Raw genomic sequence first — 23,002 nt, 5'->3', positions numbered from 1 at the left:
CGTGCGTCTGAGGTGCAGGGAAAGTGAGGAGGCGAAGAGGAGAGTGTTTCTGGCATTGAAGAGTTCCTGACTTTTTGGTGGGAGAAAGCTGAAAAGTATATAAAACATTTGGAGTGGGGATATTTGTGTGATGTACTTGAGTGTGAAAATGGTAACCTAGAAATAATTTTTACTGACTGGGTGTGGTGGCTCACACCTGTAATCCCAGCACTTTGGGAGGCCAAGGCGGGAGGATTGCTTGATCCCAGGAGTTTGAGACCAGCCTGGGCAACATGGTGGGACCCTGTCTCTACAGAACATATAAAAATTAGCTGGGCGTGGTACATACTTGTAGTCCCAGCTACTTGGGAGGCTGAGGTGGGGGATCACTTGAGCCTGGGAGGCAGAAGTTGCAGGAAACTGAGATCTTACCACTGCACTCCAGCCTGGGCGACAGAGACCCTGTCTGGAAAAAAAAAAAAATTCTTAACTAAAATAGTGACACAACTTTTTAAGGAAACTTTTCAGTGATACTTTTAATATTTATAAAATTAATACATACTCAGTGTAAAAATTCAGAAAGTGTGGAAAAATGTAAGGAAAAAAATAAAAACTACCCCGAGCCGACCCTGTGACCCCACAAAACATTTTAGGGTTCATTTTGTTCCTTTCCCCACCATGTAGGCATTCCCTGGATCCTTGCTGACACAGTGCACCTGTGTCTGCTTTAGCTAGAATAGAGACAGAATGATGGGGGGTGTGAGTCCTGAGAGGATGTGGAGAAGAGCAAGCCGGCGCCAAGCTGGAGGTGAGCTTGGTGTGTTCCAGGAATAGCAGGAGTGAAATGTGGGGAGCGAGGGGCTGGCTCCCTGGGCTGGGGCCAGGAGTTTGGGTTCTGTTGTGAGTGTGATGGGGGGTGAGTGAGTAGAATGATGATAATACTTATATTTTAAGAGGATCACTTCGTTGGGTGGATAATTCACTCTAAGGGGGCAAAGGTAGAAGCAGGTGACCAGCTCCTCAGGAGACTTCCTGTAATGGGATGGTAGCTGTGGAGTGATCATATTTGGGATTTGCTTTTAGGAATAGAATCGACAGGATTTGCCGATCTAAATAATTACTTAATAGTCTGAAAATGTCTTTATTTCCCTTCGTGCTCCTATTCCTGAACTCTTGGATCATCAGTCAGATAGAGACATTTTGTTCTGAAGTGTTTTTCCTCTGCCCACTTTGAAGGTATTCTTTCATGATGGTTGAGAAGTCTGATGTTAATCCATTTCTTACTCCTTTGAAGTTGTATCTGGTAGCTTTTAGGATTTTTAAAAAATCTTTTATGTTCTGAAATTTTGCAATAATGTGTCTAGGTGTGAAACTTAAAAATTTACCTGAATTAACACTTAGATTAAGCAGAGTCATCAGAGATCTACATCTCTTCAATCTGAGGACTTTTTCTTTTTTTAAAATTTATTTTTTTTCAAAACTAGTGACATACTTAGAAATTTTTTTTTTTTTGAGATGGGTCTTGCTGTATTGTCTGAGCTGGTCTCAAACTCCTGAGCTCAAGCGATCTACCTCAGCCTCTGAAAGTGTTGCAATTACAGGCGTGAGCCTCCATGCTAGGCTGACTTTTTCTTAATGATAGAAAAATTTTACTATTTTATTCTTCTTCATAATTTCTAACTGTTCTGTCTTTTGTTGTGTTTGATTTTTCCAGCTTGCATTTAAAGTGTCCTTTAGTATCTCCATTCTGCTCTTTAGCCCATTAAAAAAAATTCTCAGTGTTTAGGTTCACAGTGATTTCCTCTGTGCTACCATTTTGCCTTTGTGCTGGCAGCCACCGTCCTGTGTCTGTGGATGTCCCCGCTTCTAGAATTTCGTGTAAATGCAATCATACAGTGTGCAGTCAGAAGTTTTGAGACTTGTTTCTTTCACTTAGCATAACGCATTTGAGGTGCATTTACAGTGCCCTATCAATAGTTCATTCCTTTTCATTGCAGAGTAGTGTTCCATTGTATGATGAACCAGTTTATCCGTTTAACCAGCGAGGGACATTTGGCTTGCTTCCATTTTTGGCAGTTATGGATAATGCTGCTATGAACATTCATGTGAACATAAGTCAGTTTTGTAGGATAAACACCTACAAGTGGGGTTGCTGGGCCTCGGGGCAGGTACATGCTCATTGTTTTCAGAAGTTGCCAGACTCTCTTCCAGTGTGGCTGTGGCTGCTTTGCCTCCGCAGCAGCAGTGTGGGAGCGCTCCATGGATGCTATGGCCCCACTGGCACTCAGCAGTGTTTGTGGTTTTTATCTTAGCTGTTCTAGCAAGTGTGTTTTGATATCTCAGTGTGGTTTTAATTTTCATTTTCCTAATGATGTTGAACATCTTTGTGTGTGTGTGTTTTGCCATTCATATGTCTTCTTGGTGAATTATCCGTTCAAAACTTTTTTTTGTCTTTGTGTTTTGCAAATATTTTTTTCTCAGTATTTTCATTCTCTTAACAGTGTCTTTTGCAAAGCAAAAGTTTTTAATCTCAATGAAGGCCAATTTATGAATTTCTAAAAAAATGGGGTCATCATTTTGGTGTCATGTAGGAACTCTGCCAAACTCAAAGTTGCCAAGATTTCTTCTTTTGTTTTATTTCTAAGACGGGCTTATGTTTTACTCTTTTATTTGAGTTAATTTTTGTTGGGGTGATCAGCCCCAACAAGAGGTCGTGGGGGTGACGAAGTCTGGTGGAGTCAAAGGAATGAGAAAAGACAGTTTGAGAGAGAAGGTGGGTCCAGGGTACCATGGCTAAGTGTGGAGGCTGTGAAGGTCCCAAGCTCTGGAGGCCCAGACCATTTATTGGTGATCAAACAAAGAAACAGGTGGTGAGAATGTGGGGGTCGAAAGGTCACGTTGCATTAAGCACATGATTTATAGCTGTGATGGTTTAGCATATGCTCTGCTGCTTGAGATAATGGAGAGCAGGTTCTTTTAACTCAAGTTAACAGTCGATCCTGGGAGAGCAAGGAGCAAGGAGCCAGCAAGTCTAGACACATTTCATAGCCACAAGTCCTGGATTCTATCCAAGCCACGAGGGGTCTTATGCCCTGGGCTTAAATTATGGTGCATCAGGGCAGCCTTCTTCCACCCTTTAGTGCAGAAGTTGGTGTTCCAGAGGCCACAAGGGGTTTTAGACCCTGGACCCCAGACATGTTCCAAGACTCTTTTACATGTGTCAGACATGCCCTGCTTCAGCTTCTCCCAACACTCAGCTTTTCCCAACAAATTTTCATATATGGCATGTGATACAGGTTGAAATTCATTTTTGAGTTTACCAAGAAAGCTTTTCCCCCTTCACAGTTGCTTTCTTATCTTGAAGACTAGAAGTTTTAAAACGGACCTTTAAAAAATGTTGATGCCATGGCCCCCCACTCCAGACTAATAAAATCAGAATTTGTGAAAAGTGAGTCTTGGCATTAATATATTTTTAAAAAAATGTTTTATTTTAGAATGATTGCAGACTTACAGAAAAATTGCAAATACAGAGTTTCTGTAAGCCCAGTACCATTTCATCTATTATTAGCATCTTACATTCCCGTGGTGCACTTGTTAGAATTAATCAGTAATGATACACTAGTATTAATGAAGCTCCATAGTTATTTAGATTTCCTCAGTTATCACTCAGTGGCCTTTTGCTGTCTCTAGGCTCCCCCTAGGAATGTTCCATTCAATTGTCTTGTCTCTTTGGGCTCCGCTAGAAATGGACAATTTCTCAGACTTTTTTTTTTCATGATCTTGAGAGTTTTGAGGATTAAAGGTTATTTGTAGACTATCTCAATTGAGTCTGGTATTTTTATCATGACTAGACTGGGGTTATATATTTTTGGGAGGAAGACCCCCGAGATGAAGTGACATTTTCATCACATCATATGGAGGGTACCTGCCACCAGGGTGATTCATCATTCTTGAAAGGGACCTTCCTCGCTTGGCTAAGGTGTGTGTGCCAGGTTTCTCTGCTGTGAGTGACTCTCTTTTTTCTGCTTGTATTGTGCTCTTTGGAAGAAAGTTACTATGCCCAGCCCACACTTACAATGTGGAGTTATGTTCTAGCTACTTCCTTGAGAGTGAAGTGTCTACATAAATTACCTAGCCCTTATTATCTTTTAAATTTCTATAAGGTCAGTGGCAATATCCCCTCCTGATTCTGTGTCTTGTCTTGTTTTTCTTGGTCAGTCTGGTAAAGGTTTATCAATTCTATTGTCCTTTTTTTTCTTTTTTTTTTTTTTTTTTTTTTTTTGAGAATCCAGATTTTGGTTTCATTGATTTTTTTCCGCCCACCATTTTTTGTTGTAAATTTCATTGATTGCTGTTTTTTTTAATTTCCTAATGTATACTTTGTTCTTTTTCCAGATTTTATCGTATAAACTGAAATTATTGATTTGAAGTCTCTTCCTTTTTAAAGAAAGCATTTTATGCTATAAATTTTCCTCTAAGGACTGTTTTAGCCACATCTCACATATTTTGATATGTTGTGTTTTTATTTTGATTCAATTCATTTTCTAATTTTCCTTGACAGTTTTTATTGCCCATGTATTTTTTTTCAACTTTGTTGAGGTATAATTGATAAATCCAAAATGTATATATTTAAGGTGTGCAATGTGTTGCTTTGATGTATGTATGGATTGTGAAATGATTACCACACTAGTTAACATGTTCATCAGCTCACCTCGGTACCCGTTTGTGCGTGTGTGTGTGTGTGTGTGTGTGGTGAGAAAAACCTGATTTACTCGCAGCAGATTTCAAGTACGCAGTCCATTGTCACTAACTGCCGTCCCCATGCTGTGCGTTAGGTCTCCAGAACTGATTCGCCCATGACTACAAGTTTGAAGTGCTTGCTCTTGGAGTAAGAAGTTGCATTGCTTTCTTCTACTGCAACCCCTTGAAAGTGCATTTACTGCAGTTTGAGGCTTTTCCCTGAGAGATTTCTAGGACCTTTATAGAGAAAGAGAAAGGAGTAGCAGTTTTTCCAGTTTGAGGCCTGTTCTCACCTTTCTTCAGACAGCTCAACCTTGCTTCCATTAAATTTTTTAACTGTTCAGAATTACATTCATTCCATGAATTTTTAAGTCTTGTAGTTGTTACTGTGAAGATGCAATAAAATATAACGATATAAAACAACCTTTTAAATAAAGTGTAATTTAAATAATGAAAGGGACATATATAATTTTCCTGTGACTGCTGTAACAGATTACCACAAATTAGTTCATTTATCCCCCTGCGTTTCTGGAGGCCAGAGCCCAAGGCAGTGCTGTGGGCTAACTGCAGGTGGCAGGGCTGGGCTCCCCCTGGAGGCTCTGGGGAGTGCTGCGTCGCCTTTTCCAGCTCTAGTGGCTGTGGCGCTCTTGGCTCATTGGCTCCTTGGCCCATGTGTGTGTTGACTGACTGCCAGATATTTGGAGATTTTTCAGATACCATTCTGTTAAGGATCACCAGTTTAATTCTGTTAGTGTTAGAGGACATACTTTCAATAATCTTATTGTTTTCTGTTTAATCAAACTGCTTTGTGACCCACAATTCAGTCTGTCCTGAACGGTCCACCGGCATTTGAAAAGAGTGTGTGTTGTTTGGTTGTGGGGTGGGCTGTTGTGTGAATACCGATTAGGTTTAGTGGGTTGTTGGTGTTCAAGTCTATATCCTTGCTCGTTTTCTCTTCACTTGCTCTTTTGATTAGTGAGAAATGCCCCTTGGTATCTCCAGATGTATTTGTGAATGTCTGTTTTTCCTTTCAGTTCTATTAGAGTTTGCTTCATGTGTCTTACAGCTCTGCTGTATGGAGTGTTCACATTTAGAATTGCTATGTCATCTTGGTGAATTGCCCGTTTGTCATTTTGTGGTCCCTTCTTTATCCTTGTTAATTTTTCTTAAAGTTTACTTTGTCTGATAGAAATATAGCCAGTTCACGTTTATTTTGAATAGTGTTTTCGTGGAATATCTTTCTTCATCCTTTCATTTTTAAGCGTGCCTTTCATCATGTCTCAGTTGGGCTCCTTCTCCACAGCACATAGCTTTAAGGGGTGCCTTTTTCCAGCTTCCTCTTCTGTGTTGCTGCTCTCACTCTCTGGTTCCCAACACACTTCCTCATGTTCTGGCTAAAATCCAAACCCCCCAGCCTGCCAGCCTTGTGATGGAGTCTTGGGGCCATTATTGGTTCTTGCCAAGTGTCGAATGGGGCAGCCCACTGTGGGGGTGGCCCTGAGTGAAGGTGGAAGGGGCCGGTAGCCTGGCGCAGGGCTGGGAGAGCTGTGGTGCTTCCTCCCTCCCTCCCCACCTGGGCCCTGGCTGGGGAGACTGGGCCTGGATTGGAGGTGTTTCAGTCTTCGCTTGTTTGTGGTTTGGGTTTTGGAGTGTTACCCGGCCCCAGCTGGTGTCGTAGACAGCAAACACATAAACAAAATATCAAAAAGCAAAAATGGGGGAAGTCACTCCAGGTTTTCCTTTGATCCATGAGTTTCATACCCAGTCTGCTCCTCTTACCCATTGTTCAGAGTCTTTTTAGAGGTGTTTTATGTAAATTTGCCAGAGTTTTACGTTTTTTGCCGTCAGTAGTGGAGTGTGCTTACTCTGTCTTGACTGAGATGACTTCTGTCTGTAGTTCCTTCGTTCAAGTCAATCCTGTTTATTTTCTTTACATCTTTCAGGGATTCTTCAGTTTCTGTTTCACCAAGAGTGCCCTTCTTAGATCCACTTTTCTGGTTTTGTTTATATCTTCCTTAAATCCTTTCTTACATTTCTGGGGATTTTGGATTCTCTATGGATTGGACAGGGGAAGCCACACTGGGAGCCCAGAGTGCCCACTTGAAAGTTCTCTGTGGATTGGGCAGGGGACGCCGCACTGAGCTCAGACTGCTCACTTGGATTTCCAGGTGCCACTCCTAGTTCCACTTCCTTCCTCGGATGGAGAACAGTGTTGGCTTTTGCTGGCAGATGCAGCTGGGCACTGCCCTGTTGGGCTGCTCCTTTGCATCTCAGGTTGAACTGGGCCCAGCACTCAGTGGTCAGGGGGTACGGGGATCTGGAGGTATCTACTGGTAGCTTGGAGTCATAGAAGTTGGGTACACAGGCAGGCTGTCCCACCCTGGTGCCAACTCCAATTCACTTATCGAAGTGATTGCTTTACTCGGAAGGTGGAGGCTTTCCTAAGTATTTCTTCCTGACCCTTGACATTCTTTTGCTGCTGAGACTGTAGTGGGGAACCATTCTTCTCCCAGATCCCTTGTACTGAGGGTGGGAGTTCCTCAGATTGGGAGTTTGCCTCTGCAGAGATGACAGCCTGGATTTTTTCATGGGGCTAAGGCAGTTTCTGTGAACCATGTAACTTCCCAGGCCCTTCCCTTATCATCCTTTCTGTCTTGTATGACTTCTTTGGACATGTATTGCACTCCAGATTTCTCCCTCCCCACTTCTGCCTGGCCTAATCTGGTGATTTCCTTCTTTTGGCTGTCTTAATTTCCATCTTTTTGCCTTTTTGTTATTGTTTTTGAGAGACTTCTTCAATTTTAAATACAAGCTTTCTACTTATTTTAAAAAACATCTGCCTTTATACTTTTAATATTCAAGAGCTTGTCTTCTCTGAATTTATGGCATCTTGTTTTATTTCATGGATGTGTTATGTCTAGTCTCGTAGGCCATTATAGCTTCTTTGTTTTTGTACATATTCCCCCCATTTTCTTATTTCCTATGTTGTTACTTTTTCTTAGAGTTTCCTTTTTTCCTTCTTGTGTTTGTCTCTTTTTTATGTTAGATGATGCCCTGGGGTGTCTGGTGATACCTGTTTTCATCTTTAAGAGTGGAGTTGTTGGAAGGTCTTGGCTAGGGCAGCGTTTGCCCAGTGCTGAGCTTCCTTGTGGAGGACAGGCACACGTCATCTTATTGTCCTTTACGGATACTGTGTTATTTGACAATTGGAAGGTTTTTGGCACCCTGCGTTGAGCAAGTCTTTAGGCACCATTTTTCCAACAGCATGCGCTCACTTTGTATCTCTGTGTCATATTTGGAAATTCTCACAGTATTTCAGACTTTTTCATGTTATTATATCTGTTACGTTGATGTGTAACTTGTGATCTTTGATGCTACTATTGTAATTGTTTTGGGGTGCCATGAAGTGCACAAACTTAATCAAAAAATGTTGTGTGTGTTCCGACTGCTCTGTCAACCAAGAGTTCCCTGCTGCGCCCCTCTCCTCAGGCCTCTCTGTTTCCTGAATCACAGCAATATTGAAATTAGGCCAGTTAATAGCCTTACAGTGACTTCTTACTATTTAAATGAAATCAGTAATCAACAGAAAACCAAACACCACATATTCTCACTCATAAGTGGGAGTTGAACAGCGAGAACACATGGACACAGAGAGGGGAACAACACACACCAGGGCCTGTTGGAGGGTGGGGGGGGGGTGAGGGCGGGAACTTAGAGGATGGGTCACTAGGTGCCGGATACCAGCATGGCACACGTGTACCTGTGTAACAAACCTGCCACACGTGTACCTGTGTAACAAACCTGCCACACGTGTACCTGTGTAACAAACCTGCACGTTCTGCACGTGTATCCCGCTTTCTGTTTTTAGAAGAAATAATAATAAAAGAAATTAGTGTTCAAGTGAAATGAAGAGTAACATGTCTCTCACTTTAAATCAAAAGCTAGAAATGGTTAAGCTTAGTGAGGAAGGCATACGAAAAGCTGAGATACGTGAGAATCTAGGCCTTTTCTGCCAGTTAGTCAAGTTGTGATTGAATAGGAAAAGTTCTTGAAGGAAATTACAAGTGCTATTCCAGCGAACACAGGAGCAATACATTGAAACAGCCTTATTGCTAATATGGAGAAAATCCGAGTGGTCTGGATAGAAGATCAGACCAGCCACCGCATTCCTTTAAGCCAAAACCTAATCTCGAGCAAGACACTAACTCTGAAGGCTGAGAGAGGTGAGGAAGCTGCAGAAGAGAAGTTTGAAGCTGGCAGGTTTTTTAGTTTATGAGATTGAAGGGAAAAAGTTGTCTCTGTAACATAAAAGTGCAAGATGAAGCAGCAAGTGCTGATGGAGAAGCTGCAGCGAGTCATCCAGATCTAGCTGTGACCATTGAGGAAGGTGGCTACTCTAACAACAGATTTTCAGTGTAGGTGAAACACCCTTCTATTGGAAGATGCCATCTAGGACTTTGATTGCTAGAGAGAAGTTAGTGCCTTCCTTCAGAGCTACAAAGAACAAGCTGACTTTCTTGTCTGGGGCTAACGAAGCAGGTGACTGAAGTTGTTGAAGCCAGTGCTCGCTGACCATTCCAGAGATCCCGGGGCCCTTAGGAGTTATGCTAAATCTACTCTTCCTGTGCTCTAGAAGTGAAACGACAAAGCCTACGTGACAGCACATCTTTTTATAGCACGGTTTACTGAGTATTTCAAGCCTACTGTTAAGTTCTGCAGCTCAGAAAAAGATTCCTTACCGCTCGTTGAGAATGCATCTGGAGTTGTCATGCCTGCTTACACGCATCTGTTCTGCAGCCCATGGGCCAAAGAGTAACTTCAACTTTCACATCTTTTCGCTTAAGAAACACATTTTATAAGGCTATAGTTGCCATAGATAGAGATTCCTCTGATGGATCTGGGCAAAGTAAATTCAAAACTTTCTGGAAAGGATTCATCATTCTAGAATTAAGATCATTTGTGATTCATGGGGGGAGGTCAAATTGTCAGCATTAACAGGAGTTTATGGGAGGAGGTCAAACTGTCAGCATTAGCAGGAGTTTGGAAGAAAGTGATTCCAGCCATCATGGATGACTTTGAGGATTCAAGCCTTCAGTGGAGGAAGGAACTGCAGATGTGGTGGGGGAATAGCAAGAGAAGTAGAATTAGAAGAGGATCTTGAAGATGTGACTGAACTGCCACAATCTCATGATAAAATGTGAACGCATGAGGAGTTGCTTCTTGTTGATGGGCAGAGAAAGTGGTTTCTTGAGATGGAACCTACTCCTGCTGAAGTGCTGTGAAGATTGTTGAAATGACAGCAAAGAATTTAGAATGTTACATAAACTTAGTTAATAAAACAGTGGCAGGGTTTGAGAGGATTGGCTTCGGTTTCAAAAAGAAGTTCTACTGTGGGTAAAATGCTGTCAAACAACATCACATGCTACAGAGAAATCTTTCACAAAAGGAAGAGTCAATCGATGTGGTAAACTGCATTGTTGTCTTATGTTAAGAAATTGCCATAGCCCCTCCATTCTTCAGCAGCCACCGCCCTGGTCAGTCAGCGTCGTCAGCATCAAGGTGAGGCCACCGGCCTGGTCACTCAGCAGTCGTCAGCATCAAGGTGAGGCCACCGCCCTGGTCAGTCAGCAGTCTTCAGCATCAAGGTGAGGCCACCGCCCTGGTCAATCAGCGTCGTCAGCATCAAGGTGAGGCCACCGCCCTGGTCAGTCAGCAGTCGTCAGCATCAAGGTGAGGCCACCGCCCTGGTCAGTCAGCAGTCGTCAGCATCAAGGTGAGACCCTCCGCCTGCAAAAAGATTGTGACTTGCTGAAGGCTCAGATGATGGTTAGCATTTTTAAGCAAGAAAGTATTTTTGAATTAAGGTGTGTATATGCTTTTTTCTTTTTAGACATAATGCCGTTCCATACTTAATAGTCCATGGTATATTAAACCTAACTTTTATATGCACTGGGAAACCAAAAAGTTTCATGTGACTCACCGTTTGTGATATTTTCTTTAATGTGGTGATTGGAACCAGTTCTGCAGTATCTCTGTGGTCTGCCTGAATTGGACTAAGACCCATCTGCTTGTTGGGGATCCCCACCCATCACCATCTGTCTCTCTTTTCTCTTGGGCTGATCAGTTTTCCCATAGACAAATTGTGCATCCTGGCGTTCTGGGAAGGACTGGGGGTCCCTGAGTTGTCTGTCACCTTTGCTTAGTGACCGGGGCTGCCTTAGTGTCCATCCAGACCAGGCTTGCTGGGCGGGTCTCGGTGGCTGTCTGGCAGTGTGGGATTGGGTGGAGGACCCAGGACTCTCTTTCCGTCCAGACTTGCAGCCAGGTCTCCCCCTTCAGCCCTGCTTGCTCGTGTATCCTGAGAGTATCCAGTTCCTTCCTTTCCTGAGCCTGCTTGGGCTCTGCAGTGGGAACTGTATTTCTTCTTGACATTTGTTCCTCCTAGTCCCCTCTCCCCATTCTTAATCTGACAGACATTTAGTGTTCAGGTTTCATTGTCCTCTTGAATCAGTTACCACACATCCATCTGCAGTCCAGCTTCTCACATTTTTTGACTTCTGATTCCTTTCTGCCTTGTTTTCTTTGTCCTTGTTGGTTTATGCTTTTAGTTTTAAAAACTCCTTTATCCTCAATTTTATGATGTTTTTGAAGGGAGTGGAGGCACATGTGTTTAAGCTGTCATCTTCATCTAGAGGTGCAAATGCAAATTAACTGTCCGTTTTGACTGTTGAGTGACCCTCTTCTGGCTTTTTGTGTTTGTTGACCTGGGAGCTTCTCAGAGGCTCTCTTGACCTGGCTTCCTCCTCATGTTCATGTGTTGGGATGTGACCCTTTCTGTTCCTTTTCTTTTCATGATTACTGAGCCAGTTTTCTGTCATCTAGGATTTTTCAGACTCTCTGGTGTGTTACTGTTCTCATTCTTATTTTAAATTGAACTCTTATTTCATTCATTCATTCTGTTTTGATTTCTTAATAGCTTTTCTGTCCTCTCAGTTAAGACCTCGGGGAAATGGAAGATAGATGTTATTACTAGTTCATTGTTCTTGAACTGGAAGCTTTGGGTGACCAGAACTTAACCTGGTTGGTAACAATCCACATCCTTTTGTTTGCCTTTCAGCTGATGTAGCCCAGCAGTTCCAGTATGCTGTGCGGGTGATTGGCAGCAACTTTGCCCCAACTGTTGAAAGAGATGAATTTCTAGTAGCTGAAAAAATCAAGAAAGAGCGTACGTATTTTTCTTAAATGTCATGTGGTGGATTCTTAAACTTGTCAGAACTTAAGCAGATGTATGTATGCATGTCTGTAGGTGTGTATGTAGTTCCCAGGCACATTTTAATATTGGTACAAAATAAGGACAAGTCAATTCTGTTGTAGAGTCAGAACTATTAGAACATAGTACTTTAGAATGTTTAATTCTGGGATGGTGCATAAAGCTTTTGCAAATCCTGGCACCTTAGAGAAGAAAGCTTTCCATTTGTTAGTTCTTGGCTGGCGAGTAGATTATCTGATTATCCCTGGCAGGGCTCTGCCGCCCTGCTTCACCTCTGGAGAGCCTGAGTGGGAAGCTCGACTCTGAGTAATGAGCCGCCACACATGAGCAGTCCTGTTTGAAAGGTGGTTTTTGCAGGTGGCCAGCTCTCCATCCTTATAGTTCTCTGGGCTGTATAACCCAAACGCAGTGGTGCTTTTCAGTTGGCCTAGAAAAGAGGCCTGCACGAAGGTCAGTGCATTTCCTTGCTGGGCCTCCCCGTTAAACTGCCCAAGTGGAGTAGGCGTTGGCCTTGGGTCTCAGTAATAACTCCTTCTACAAGTTCATTTGGCCTTGGGTCTCAGTAATAACTCCTTCTAGAAGCCCATTTGGCCTTGGGTCTCAGTAATAACACCTTCTAGAAGCCTGTTTGGCCTTGGGTCTCAGTAATAACACCTTCTAGAAGCCGGTTTGGCCTTGGGTCTCAGTAATAACACCTTCTAGAAGCCCGTTTGGCCTTGGGTCTCAGTAATAACACCTTCTAGAAGTCCTGCATGGCACAGTTTTCCACACCTGGCGGTTGCATTATGAACTGTGTTTGGCCCATGGTCTGTGGAGGTCCCATTTGAGAACTGTGTGACCGCACTAGATGGCAAGTCAGCTGGGGATAGAGTTGAAGGTGTGACCCAGAGTACTTCACCTAGACATAGTTCAGGGCTGGATGAGCAGTGGAAGTCTGAAATGATCCATCTGCTGTTACGATGCAGAGCGCTGGGGAATAAAAATGGGTGTTTAAACTGCTGTTAACGTATTAAAATTTATTTTCCTCAATGTCTGTAAAACAACATGAGAACACTATACTCTCCTTGAAACCTAAACCATTTTACCCGTTTGAGATGATACCGAGGACTCCAGCAGTTGGGTACTGCATTAACAGCCCGTTTCCTTTACAAAGTCACATTTCATGGCCTCAGGGTGAGCATATTACACGTATTAAACATGCTACTATGCATGTGTCAGTAGCTACAAATCAAGTTTGTTTAAACTCATACTTAAAGAACTGACAGCTACATTGCTGCAATGGATAGTCAAGGGAGTCTGGGATTTTCCTTTTAAAGAAGAAAACTGCAACAATGTAGAGTTTGTGTTTCCTGTGTGTGTTGTGTTTTGAGATTAAGGCATGTTGTGTGTTGACTGACTTGGGTGCCTCTGGGGTGTCCCCAGCAGGTGTCCCCAGCTCTTCTTGGGAACCTCCAGTGAGCACCACCTCTTCAGCACCTGTAGTCCTCTCCCGTGATGGACACTGTTTATTTGTCATGTTTTACGAATGCTTAGACGTTTGAAATTTGATTACAGTTGTTGATAGATTAGTTGAGTTATGGTAGCTCTGCTCTCTGGAATAATACAGAAAAGTTAATTTCCCATGTGATATAACCGACCTCAAATATGAAGTGCTAGTGTTTTCTATTGAAACAAATTGCAAAAGTGATCATGTGTGACAAACATTTTCCACACTGGCAGGTGGGGTACATTGTAACTGGTGATGTGGTATAATTTAATAGAGAAGCAATTTAATAGAGAAACATCACTTATTTGTAAATACTATGTGTTCATTTTTCTCATTTGATTGTGCTGTGACTGTAGTGCATGTATGAATTAGTGCCAATCTCATTCTATAGAAAGAGCATCACTTGCTTGATTTCATGGTTGTAATTGGAATCTGTTTATGTGTTGTAAATACAGTAAATTATATTAAATTTTAATTGCATTCATTTTGTTTAATGCATTTTACATAGTATATTTTAAGATAGCTTTCCTTTTCTATATAGGAAGAGTCGAATGTACAGTTACGATTAGATTATGTAATCTCTGGTATGTGCTTCATACCAAAATCCTTTTTTAACTAAAGAATGTGGGGTTGTCTGTAAAGTCAGTCATTGTCTTCGTACAAGTGAATTAGAACATTTAATGCTAAATGTGATTGACTGATGAGCTTTTTATAAAGTCATATACTAAAATGGGATAAATACAAAGGTTCATTAGAGAGTGTTGAAATTGTAAGTTAGCCTTTGTAAGTGTCACCTTTTCTAGTGGGTGTAACAGCTTCTTTGAGAGGCACCTGCGCACAGGTGGTGTTTGCAGTGTTGTAAATGTGAGCAAAGTGAGTTCTCTTCCCCCAGGGAACCCAATATGACCGCAGCTTCTCCTCCTTCATGGAACAGAACATAGAATGAACTTCTCATTCGCTGCAGCTGCTTTCAGATAATTTGTAAGTGTAGCTGGAACCGCCAAAGACATTGTTAATCAGATGAATTGGTGGATGAAAATTAATAAGCTATTTTGAATTTTATTTTGAAACAGTAATTGATTATGACATTTAATACTAAAACAAGGTGAAACATTGCTGTGTATCTTAATAAAAATGTTTAGGATGTGTAGTTTCCAAGTAGAATGAATGACCATGAATATTGTACTTGTTTACTGTCCTTGGATTCAGGATTCCTGATATTTTCACTTTCCATCCCTACCTCCAAGTGACTACTGTTAACTAGTTACAGTGATCATAGTTTGCCTTACTGTTGATTAATATTTGTAGATGGACTGTAAGTACTCCCATTATTTCTGTTACCTTACCTAATTTTCACATAAACTCTTTGATCCCAGCCTATTTTCCATACTTTACAAATGTCAGGGAGTTAGATGAATTGATTGATTTCTAGAGCTTAAAAGTTGCTCATCATCTAATTTGACAATGGCTTTTGACTCTGAATTCATCACTTGCGAGTTATGTTATTGTAGGTGAAATAGTATCATACAATGAATTTTGGTGTTTGTAATTACTACGCTTATTTTCTTTCTGTCTTTTCAGTTATTCGACAACGAAGAGAAGCAGATGCTGCATTATTTTCAGAGCTCCACAGAAAACTTCATTCACAGGTACAGTGCAGAATTCTGGAAGTCATTAGACTCATTGTTGAGGATATGATGAGTGGTATAGGAACCTTTGAATGTTTTTTGTGGTATCTTATTAAACATTTCTATAATTGGTAATTGCTTTTAATTGTAGATTGTATTTGCTTTTTTGTGTGAGCTTCAGTATTAGAAGTTTTAGCTGGATTTAGTGCTAAATTGCTTATAAAGATGGATGAAGCTACAGTGGGAAAGTCAACAGAATTTGTGGGTTTGTATTGTAGTCGCTTAAATACATTGCTGGGAGGAAGTACATTGGTAGAAGTCTTGACTTATCTTCATATAATAGCTAAACTTTGATAAACTTATTCATTGGATCATAATTTGTACTGCCATAGTAAATAATAAAAAAATTGATTTTGAATGTGGTTGGATATTGATACTTGAAAATGAATGATTTTTCTAACCTTTTTTTTTTCTTTTGAGATGCAGTTTCACTGTGTTCCCCAGGCTGGTCTCAAACTCCTGGGCTCAAGTGATCCTCCTGCCTGAGCCTCCCAAGTAGCTGGGACTACGGGTGCAGGCCACCAAGCCCAGCCTTGTATTTTCATAAAAGATTTTGGCAGCCTGTATGCCAATACATTAATTTAATCGTAGGGTGAGATTTTTGTGAATTCTGACTATAAAGGAACTTAGTTCATCCAGCTTTCTTTCCTTTTATGGAGAAGAAAGTGAATCTAGAGAGGTTTAGTGCTTTGCGCAGCAAATACTATTAGTGTTACACAGTGAAAATGATTGAGTTAGGCCTAATGCTGCTGGTAATTAAACTTCCTCTGTTGCTATATTGTGCTCTTGAAACACGCTTAGTTCATTTGCTGCCCATTTTGATTCCTTAATTGTTTGACTTGGATTCACTGTTTTAAGCGTGCTTTTTTCCATAATATTTGTGATATTATCTTTGTAATGTTTACAGAGTAAGAAATAGGAACCTTTTTTGTCCATTCATTTCCAGGCAAATTATTTCAAACTGCTGTATCATTTGCTTTTCTTAAATCTTTCTCCATTTTTTTTTTTTTTTTTTTTTTTTTTTGAGACGGAGTCTTTGCTCTGTCACCCAGGCTTGAGTGCAGTGGCGCGATCTAGGCTCACTACAAGCTCCGCCTCCTGGGTTCACGCCATTCTCCTGCCTCAGCCTCCCGAGTAGCTGGGACTACAGGCGCCCGCTACCACGCCCGGCTAATTTTTTTGTATTTTTAGTAGAGACGGGGTTTCACCGTGTTAGCCAGGATGGTCTTGATCTTCTGACCTTGTGATCCGCCCGTCTCGGCCTCCCAAAGTGCTGGGATTACAGGCTTGAGCCACCGCGCCCGGCCAAATCTTTCTCCATTTTTAAGACCATTTTCTACACACTGAATGTTAAAAAGATTTGCTTATTGGATACCATATTTCTCCAGATTCTTAGCCTTACCAAGGTCCCCAAAGGGAGACTTCATCTAGTAAAAGCTGTTGTATTGGTTAATGTCAGCCATTGGATGAAAACATATTTAGACACCTTGTGACTTAGAATGGTTGTTTTCCAAAATTTTGTTTGGAGCTATGAATGTTTATTCCTAAATATCAATGTTAAGTAGTGGCCCACTTCCCAGGGCTCGCCCCCAAAACTGACTTGCTTGGCTTTTTCATTGCATGACTGAAACATGATGAAAAATACTAAGAAGTAGTAGTATAAGACCAACGATTAAACAAAGTAGAATAGCAGATTCAGGTTAGTAGCCATTCCATCATTTTACCAAGAATGGCTCCGCAGAAGGGTGAAGGTTGTTGATCCTATTTTTTATCTTGTCTTAGTTAGGGTCCCATGTGTGGGTGTGCTGTGCAGACCACGGGGATGAAAGGTCAAAGGTGCAATCGACTGTTTGCTCTTGTTGCTGTTAGACCTAGAGGGAAGGAGTCGGGAATGGAAGGAGGGTCCAAGTTGACATGGAGATGGGAGTAGAGTGCCGTGGTGTTCTTGAGTTGGGTCTGAAGCGTGGCTGAGCAGGAAAGGCCGAGTGGGGAGGATGGCTTACGAGGGGAGTAGAACGAGAACATTGTGCAGCTGGACTGCCCAGGCAGGGCTGGGGCGTTGAGGGCAGGGAACAAACGGCGTGCAGGTGCTGTGGCCGCATGGTAGGTGGTGCCCTGTTGATGAGGGGTGTTCTGGTATGGCAGTGCCGGGAAAGCTGAGATCAGCTCTTGTGCTGGGCACTAAGCAGCTGCTTTGCAAAGATGTTTATTTGGTGTTCCTCTAGCTCTTACCATGTCCTGATAAGACTTTCTTCACGTACAATTCAGTTTGTGCACAGTTTTAAAAGCTTTATACCTGAACTTGCGGTCCTGTAGTTTCAGAGTCTGAGGTGGCAGATCTGAAGTGGTTTCGGATGGCTAAAACATCTGTACTGCCAGAGTGGTGGAAATGATCTGGTTTCACCCACCTAATTTCTCCTCTACCCACTTCTGCCCCCTCTGAGCTCTGTAGACCTGGCGGATTATACTCCCGGCCTCTCGCTGTGTGTCTCCCGGTTGGCTTCAGCTGGAACTGGCTTAAGCCCCAGGGTGAATCCAGAGTTGGGAGAGGGATGACACCAAACTGTCATCTCCCCTGCTGCTGGGCAGCTGTTTGTCAGTGGCGTAGCTGTGCCCACAGCTCCTGAGGGCAGGCCCTGCCCTGTGTTGGGCCCTCCTGGAGCCTGCAGCTACTGTCTCCAGCCCTGACCCCTCTGGTCTCAGGGTCATTAGTGGCTTCCGGCTGGTGGTGTTCCCTAGTGGCTCCTGGCTGGTGGTGTTCCACCCGAGCGGGTCCTGGCTGGTGGTGTTCCACCCGAGCGGGTCCTGGCTGGTGGTGTTCCCAGACTGCCTCACCGTCTCCTGTGGTTTCCGTCCACACCTTCGTATCAAATGGTCTTCAGCAGACTGAAGAGATCCTCAGTATTTTATACTTGCTCTTTTTATAGTTAAAAAATGCTGTCTCCTCCTTTATGTCACTTGCTAGGTTTTTGGTGCGCAATTTTGTTCATTTTTGAAATTTCTCCACCCTTCACCCTCAGATACATCTTTGCTAAAATAAAATCTGAGATTTTTAACCTAGCAGTTCCTTAGTGCAAAAGTAGAACATTTCTTGCCGTCTTTCCCTTCACCTACGGGTCATTTCACTCAGAGACTCCCTGAAAACTCCCACAGGTTCTCACAACTTGGCATCCTCTGAGCTGAAGGGAGCGTTGCGCCTTATTCCACCCTTCTGGGCATCCATTCACATCCACCCGCACGCTGCATGCTCTTTCTTCTGTGTTCTCTGTTTTGGTGAATGACAGCACCGTTGATCTTGCCCCCATGAGAACCTGGGTGTCATCTTGACTCCCCAGCTATACCTCTCGTTTGGAGGTGGACAGACCTGGGGGTGAACCCTGCATGTGGCTCTGTGATTTGGGTGAGTTATTCATGTTTGCTGTCCTTCGTTCTCTCATTTGTGGCATGAAGAGAATAAGCCCTGTCATAGTGTGGTTGTGACGATGACAGGATTTAATGCGTGGAAAGAGCTAAAGGTTGGCGGCCGCTTGGCTCCTTGGTCCTGGGCCTGAGTGCCTGAGCCTCACGGGCCCCTGATGCCGGCTTGCAGGAACTCACCAGGGACGTGTGCCTGAGCACACACTCGGCTCACTGTATTGCATTCAGCTGCTCGCATCTCCCTCCAGATGACAGCAGTCTTCCTCTCATGTTGTCCCCTCCAGCCAGTTCGTCACTTGTGTGGTGATGGTGCCTCTCCCCAGGACGTCCTTCGCAGGCTTCCTGCTGTTGTCTTTACCTCCAAATCCAAGTTTCTTGGTGTAGCGTGGAGGCCTCATTCCAATGTCAGCTTCCCTCCTGACTCCTGGCCTTTGTCAGGTTGCTGTGTTCTCCTGTCTGTCCCTCTGCACGGTCCATCTTTCTAGGGGACTCGAGTCTCCTCCGGGAGCCCTTTTGTGAGCTGTGAAGTGCCATTTGACACATTGCATCTGCCCACTTGTCTGTTGGCTGTGGTGAGACACGCTCCATGAGGGCTGGGTCTGTTTCTTATCCTTGTGGCCCTGGCTGGGGAGTTAGTTGAGTTTCTGAAAAAGCCTATGTCAACCAATTTTCTGAAGTTAGACAGTAATTTAAATACCTGGGATGAGCTTACTTTTAAAAGAAACTTTCAGAGAATGTGTTATGTAATGGAGAGTTTACATAATATAAGCAATCATCCCATCATTCGTTTTGTAAATAAAGGTACTTACATATTGTGGCCTGTACGTGCAAAAGGTAAAGCTGTATGAATGGAGTATACTGAGGTTTGGCTGCTGTTATGTTTGTGAATCAGACTGGTGTGATACACAATTGGAAATTAATGAAATCTGTGTGATGACCCTTGCATAGAAGCCTATGGGTTAGTTATCTTGACAACTAAGTGCTTCAGACCCACAATTTTTTTTTTTTTTTTTTTTTGAGACAGGGTCTTGCTCTGTCTCCCAGGCTGGAGTGCAGTGGTGTGATCTCAGCTCACTGCAACCTCTGCTTCCCAGGTTCAAGTGATTCTTGTGTCCCAGCCTCCGAAGTAGCTGGGAGTACAGATGCATGATACTACACCTGGCTCATTTTGTATTTTTAGTAGAGATGGGGTTTCGCCATGTTGGCCAGGCTGGTCTTGAACTCCTGACCTCAAGTGGTCCTCCTGCTTTGGCCTCCCAAAGTGTTAGGATTACAGGCGTGAGCCCCTGTTCCCGGCCCAGACCTACATCTTGACTTTAGGTACACATGATGCTGAGACTAACTTCTGCGTGGGGCTTAAATGGGATGTTGATAAAGGAAAAAATAATTCACATATTTTTATGATGGCTTTGTCTCATAATTATGGTTTTGGGGACATTGTAAGAATTATTTTAGGGGAGATGATACTGTTATTCAGCAATAGGGTAACTTAAAAAACTTTTCTTACTGGGGACTTTAGAGCTAGTTAGTAGGGGAGCGAAAGACCCAAGGGTGTTGGTTGCATGAGGACATTTGCTTCCGCCTTTGGATGGGTGGCACTGTTGAAAATACTTATGAACTGTTAGATTTGATGTCACTATGTGAATTTTGAAATGCATTTCTAGTTTTGAAATATAGTTCAGGAAAGAGGAAAATAAGACTGGAGAGTAATATAAAAATCGTTGCTTTAATGTTAACTTTTTTCCAAACAGGGAGTTTTGAAAAATAAATGGTCAATACTCTACCTCTTGCTGAGCCTCAGTGAGGACCCACGCAGGCCGCCAAGCAAGGTAAGCGGCTTTGCCTTCGCGTTTTCGGGTCCGTCGGGACACCCCGGCAGACTTTGATAGGAAATGGCTTCTGCAGCTAAGAAAATCATGCTAGGAAAGCAACAAGCTTGTCTGGTTGTGGAGGGTCAAGAGATTTCTTTGACTTTTTCTTTTTAAGTGCGTTTTTAGTCAGTGTGCAGTTTCTTGAAGATGTTTTTCAGAATTTTGTTATTCAGACAACAATGAGTGATTAAATAGAGAATAAACAGTTTTCAAGATGTTTACTTTGTGAAGTTACTGATATTGGCACCGATTGGCAATTCTTTAGGAGTTTTTCATGCTCTCAGTTGTGAGCGTTCTTTACTTTTGTGCCAGTGAAACCCTGTCGTCACCGGGCTGAGTGTCTGTCCTGCAGTATGTCAGAGTGATTCTGGTGCTCCGTGCCCCGGAGTCTGCTGTAATAAAGTACCCATCAGAGACACGGGAGTGCAAAGAGGGTGAAGCGTGTGGGTGAAGGAGTTCTGTCTATTGCTAAAGGCTTCGTCTGAGCAATCATTATATATTAATATACATGTAAAGCATATAAATATGAATATATAGAAGTAATCATTATTTAATAATGCCTAACTTTAAAAAATATCTAAGTTTCAGTTTGCTTGAATCAGCATGAGTGTTTAGTTATCAGACAATGTAGTAGTTGTTGGAGTTCAGAAAATTTTCTAAAACTTTATCAGTTTAGGCATATTTCAAAAGCATAACATCTAATTTATTGTTAAGTATAGAATCCAAATCCATTTACAGAAATAGAAGGAAAATCTGAATATAAATGACCTTTTTAGGTTTGGGAAGACTGTTCTGTAATTTTCTGTCTCTGCTCTTAGTGTGTTTCTCTTTTCAGGTTTCTAGCTATGCTACGTTATTTGCTCAGGCCTTACCCAGAGATGCCCACTCAACCCCTTACTACTATGCCAGGCCTCAGACCCTTCCCCTGAGCTACCAGGATCGGAGTGCCCAGTCAGCCCAGAGCTCCGGCAGTGTGGGCAGCAGTGGCATCAGCAGCATCGGCCTGTGTGCCCTCAGTGGCCCCGCGCCTGCGCCACAGTCTCTCCTTCCGGGGTAAGGCCACACCGACGTGCGCAGATTCTCTGTGTGTGAGAAACAGAGACTCCTGCAGGTTGTTAACCAGACATCGGTGTTTACCCGCAGTGTCAGTGTCAGTGGGCTTCATACGTGCCAGACAGCATTCTGGGCACTGTGTCCGACGCTGTCCGTCTCTGAGTGTTACTCCTCTTCACAGCTGTGTCACCCCTCTTCAGAGCCGTGTCACCCCTCTTCAGAGCTGTGTCACCTCCTTCAGAGCCGTGTCACCCCTCTTCAGAGCTGTGTCACCCCTCTTCACAGTGGTGTTACCCCTCTTCACAGCTGTGTTACTTACTCCTCTTCACGGCCGTGTTACCCCTCTTCACGGCCGTGTTACTCCTCTTCATGGCTTCATGGCTGTGTTACTCCTCTTCAGAACTGTCCTACGGCAGGGGTTCTTTCCACTTTGTAATCGACAGAGCTGGCTGTAAAGTTCTGGCCAGTTCTCAGCTGTCACTGAAGTGTCCATCACGAAGGAGCTTGAAGTACGCTGTGCAAAGCCCTTCATCTAGAGGTTCTCTGACGGTGTGCTCAGATTTTTCTCTTAGGGAATAGTGACTTCTTCATTGATGTACATTTTTCTCCTCATTGGATTCTTTAATAAATTGTTAAGTAAAATAAAATAAGGTTGAACTTTCCTCGAGTGCTGAGATCTTTAAGGATTGTGACATTTTGGTGCCTGTGAATGAAGATGATGAAATACAGGAATGCACAGCGAGGGTCTTATGTACGTGGTCAAAGCACGTTTTCAGGAAATACAGGATTTACAGCTGAGAATCAAGCAGGTGCCGTTGTCATTCATGGATGGAACTTTGTTTTCCTTCGTTTTTCATTACGCATTCTTCCTATATGTAGATAAATAGGTGGATTTGCTTTTTGCCATAGTTGGTTCCTGGAAATCGCATTAAAGTAGATTATCATAAAGTAGATATTTTTCCAGAAAAACAGTGACCAAGGATTTAGCATCAAATAAATGGTGTTTTCCGTATAAGTGTAATAGAATTATTAAATCATTTTGTGATTTATACAATTATGTTCAAGACACTCAAAAACAGAATGTGTGTTCTATACGTATGAATTACCAATGGGGTCTAGCGTTCTGTAAAGAAAACGCAAAGCATTTAAAAACAGAACTTGACACATTTAATCTAAAATTTAAGTTCCAGCTAAAAGAATCAATTGACATTCTCATTTATACCTTAGAATTTAAATTAATTACTGTTATCCTATTAAAAATCTGTATAGAGAACTTTGAACTGAAAGTCTTTTAGAATTGTCTTCTTAAATTTAGGACTATGCCCAAAGACATAGTTTTAGTGAATGTTGTTGACTTCTTTCCTGATGAAAATGGAGTAAAATAAGAACTGTTTTAGTTCTTTCCTGTTCTCCTTACTTCATGAGTGGATTGTGGATGAACCCCCCTAATACTGCACCAGTACTAATTCCAAGCTCTGGTACCTGGAAACTAGTGCAG

At 42.6% G+C, this 23,002-nt stretch overlaps 1 protein-coding gene across 1 annotated transcript in view; it reads left to right on the top strand.

Moving 5' to 3' along the window:
* Positions 1-23,002, top strand: part of TUBGCP3 (tubulin gamma complex component 3) — a 94,202-nt gene that overhangs the window by 6,515 nt on the left and 64,685 nt on the right. Inside the window, exons 2-5 of the mRNA XM_007960937.3 lie at positions 11,837-11,944; positions 15,057-15,124; positions 20,332-20,409; positions 21,287-21,504. Coding sequence (XP_007959128.1) covers positions 11,837-11,944; positions 15,057-15,124; positions 20,332-20,409; positions 21,287-21,504 — 472 coding nt within the window. The remainder of the gene's footprint in view (positions 1-11,836; positions 11,945-15,056; positions 15,125-20,331; positions 20,410-21,286; positions 21,505-23,002) is intronic.

This window comes from Chlorocebus sabaeus, chromosome 3 (genome assembly GCF_047675955.1).
Source record: "Chlorocebus sabaeus isolate Y175 chromosome 3, mChlSab1.0.hap1, whole genome shotgun sequence".
NCBI classification, from domain to species: domain Eukaryota; kingdom Metazoa; phylum Chordata; class Mammalia; order Primates; family Cercopithecidae; genus Chlorocebus; species Chlorocebus sabaeus.
The sequence above is the reverse complement of the archived record's forward strand: the minus strand, read 5'-3'. Positions and strand labels throughout refer to the sequence as shown.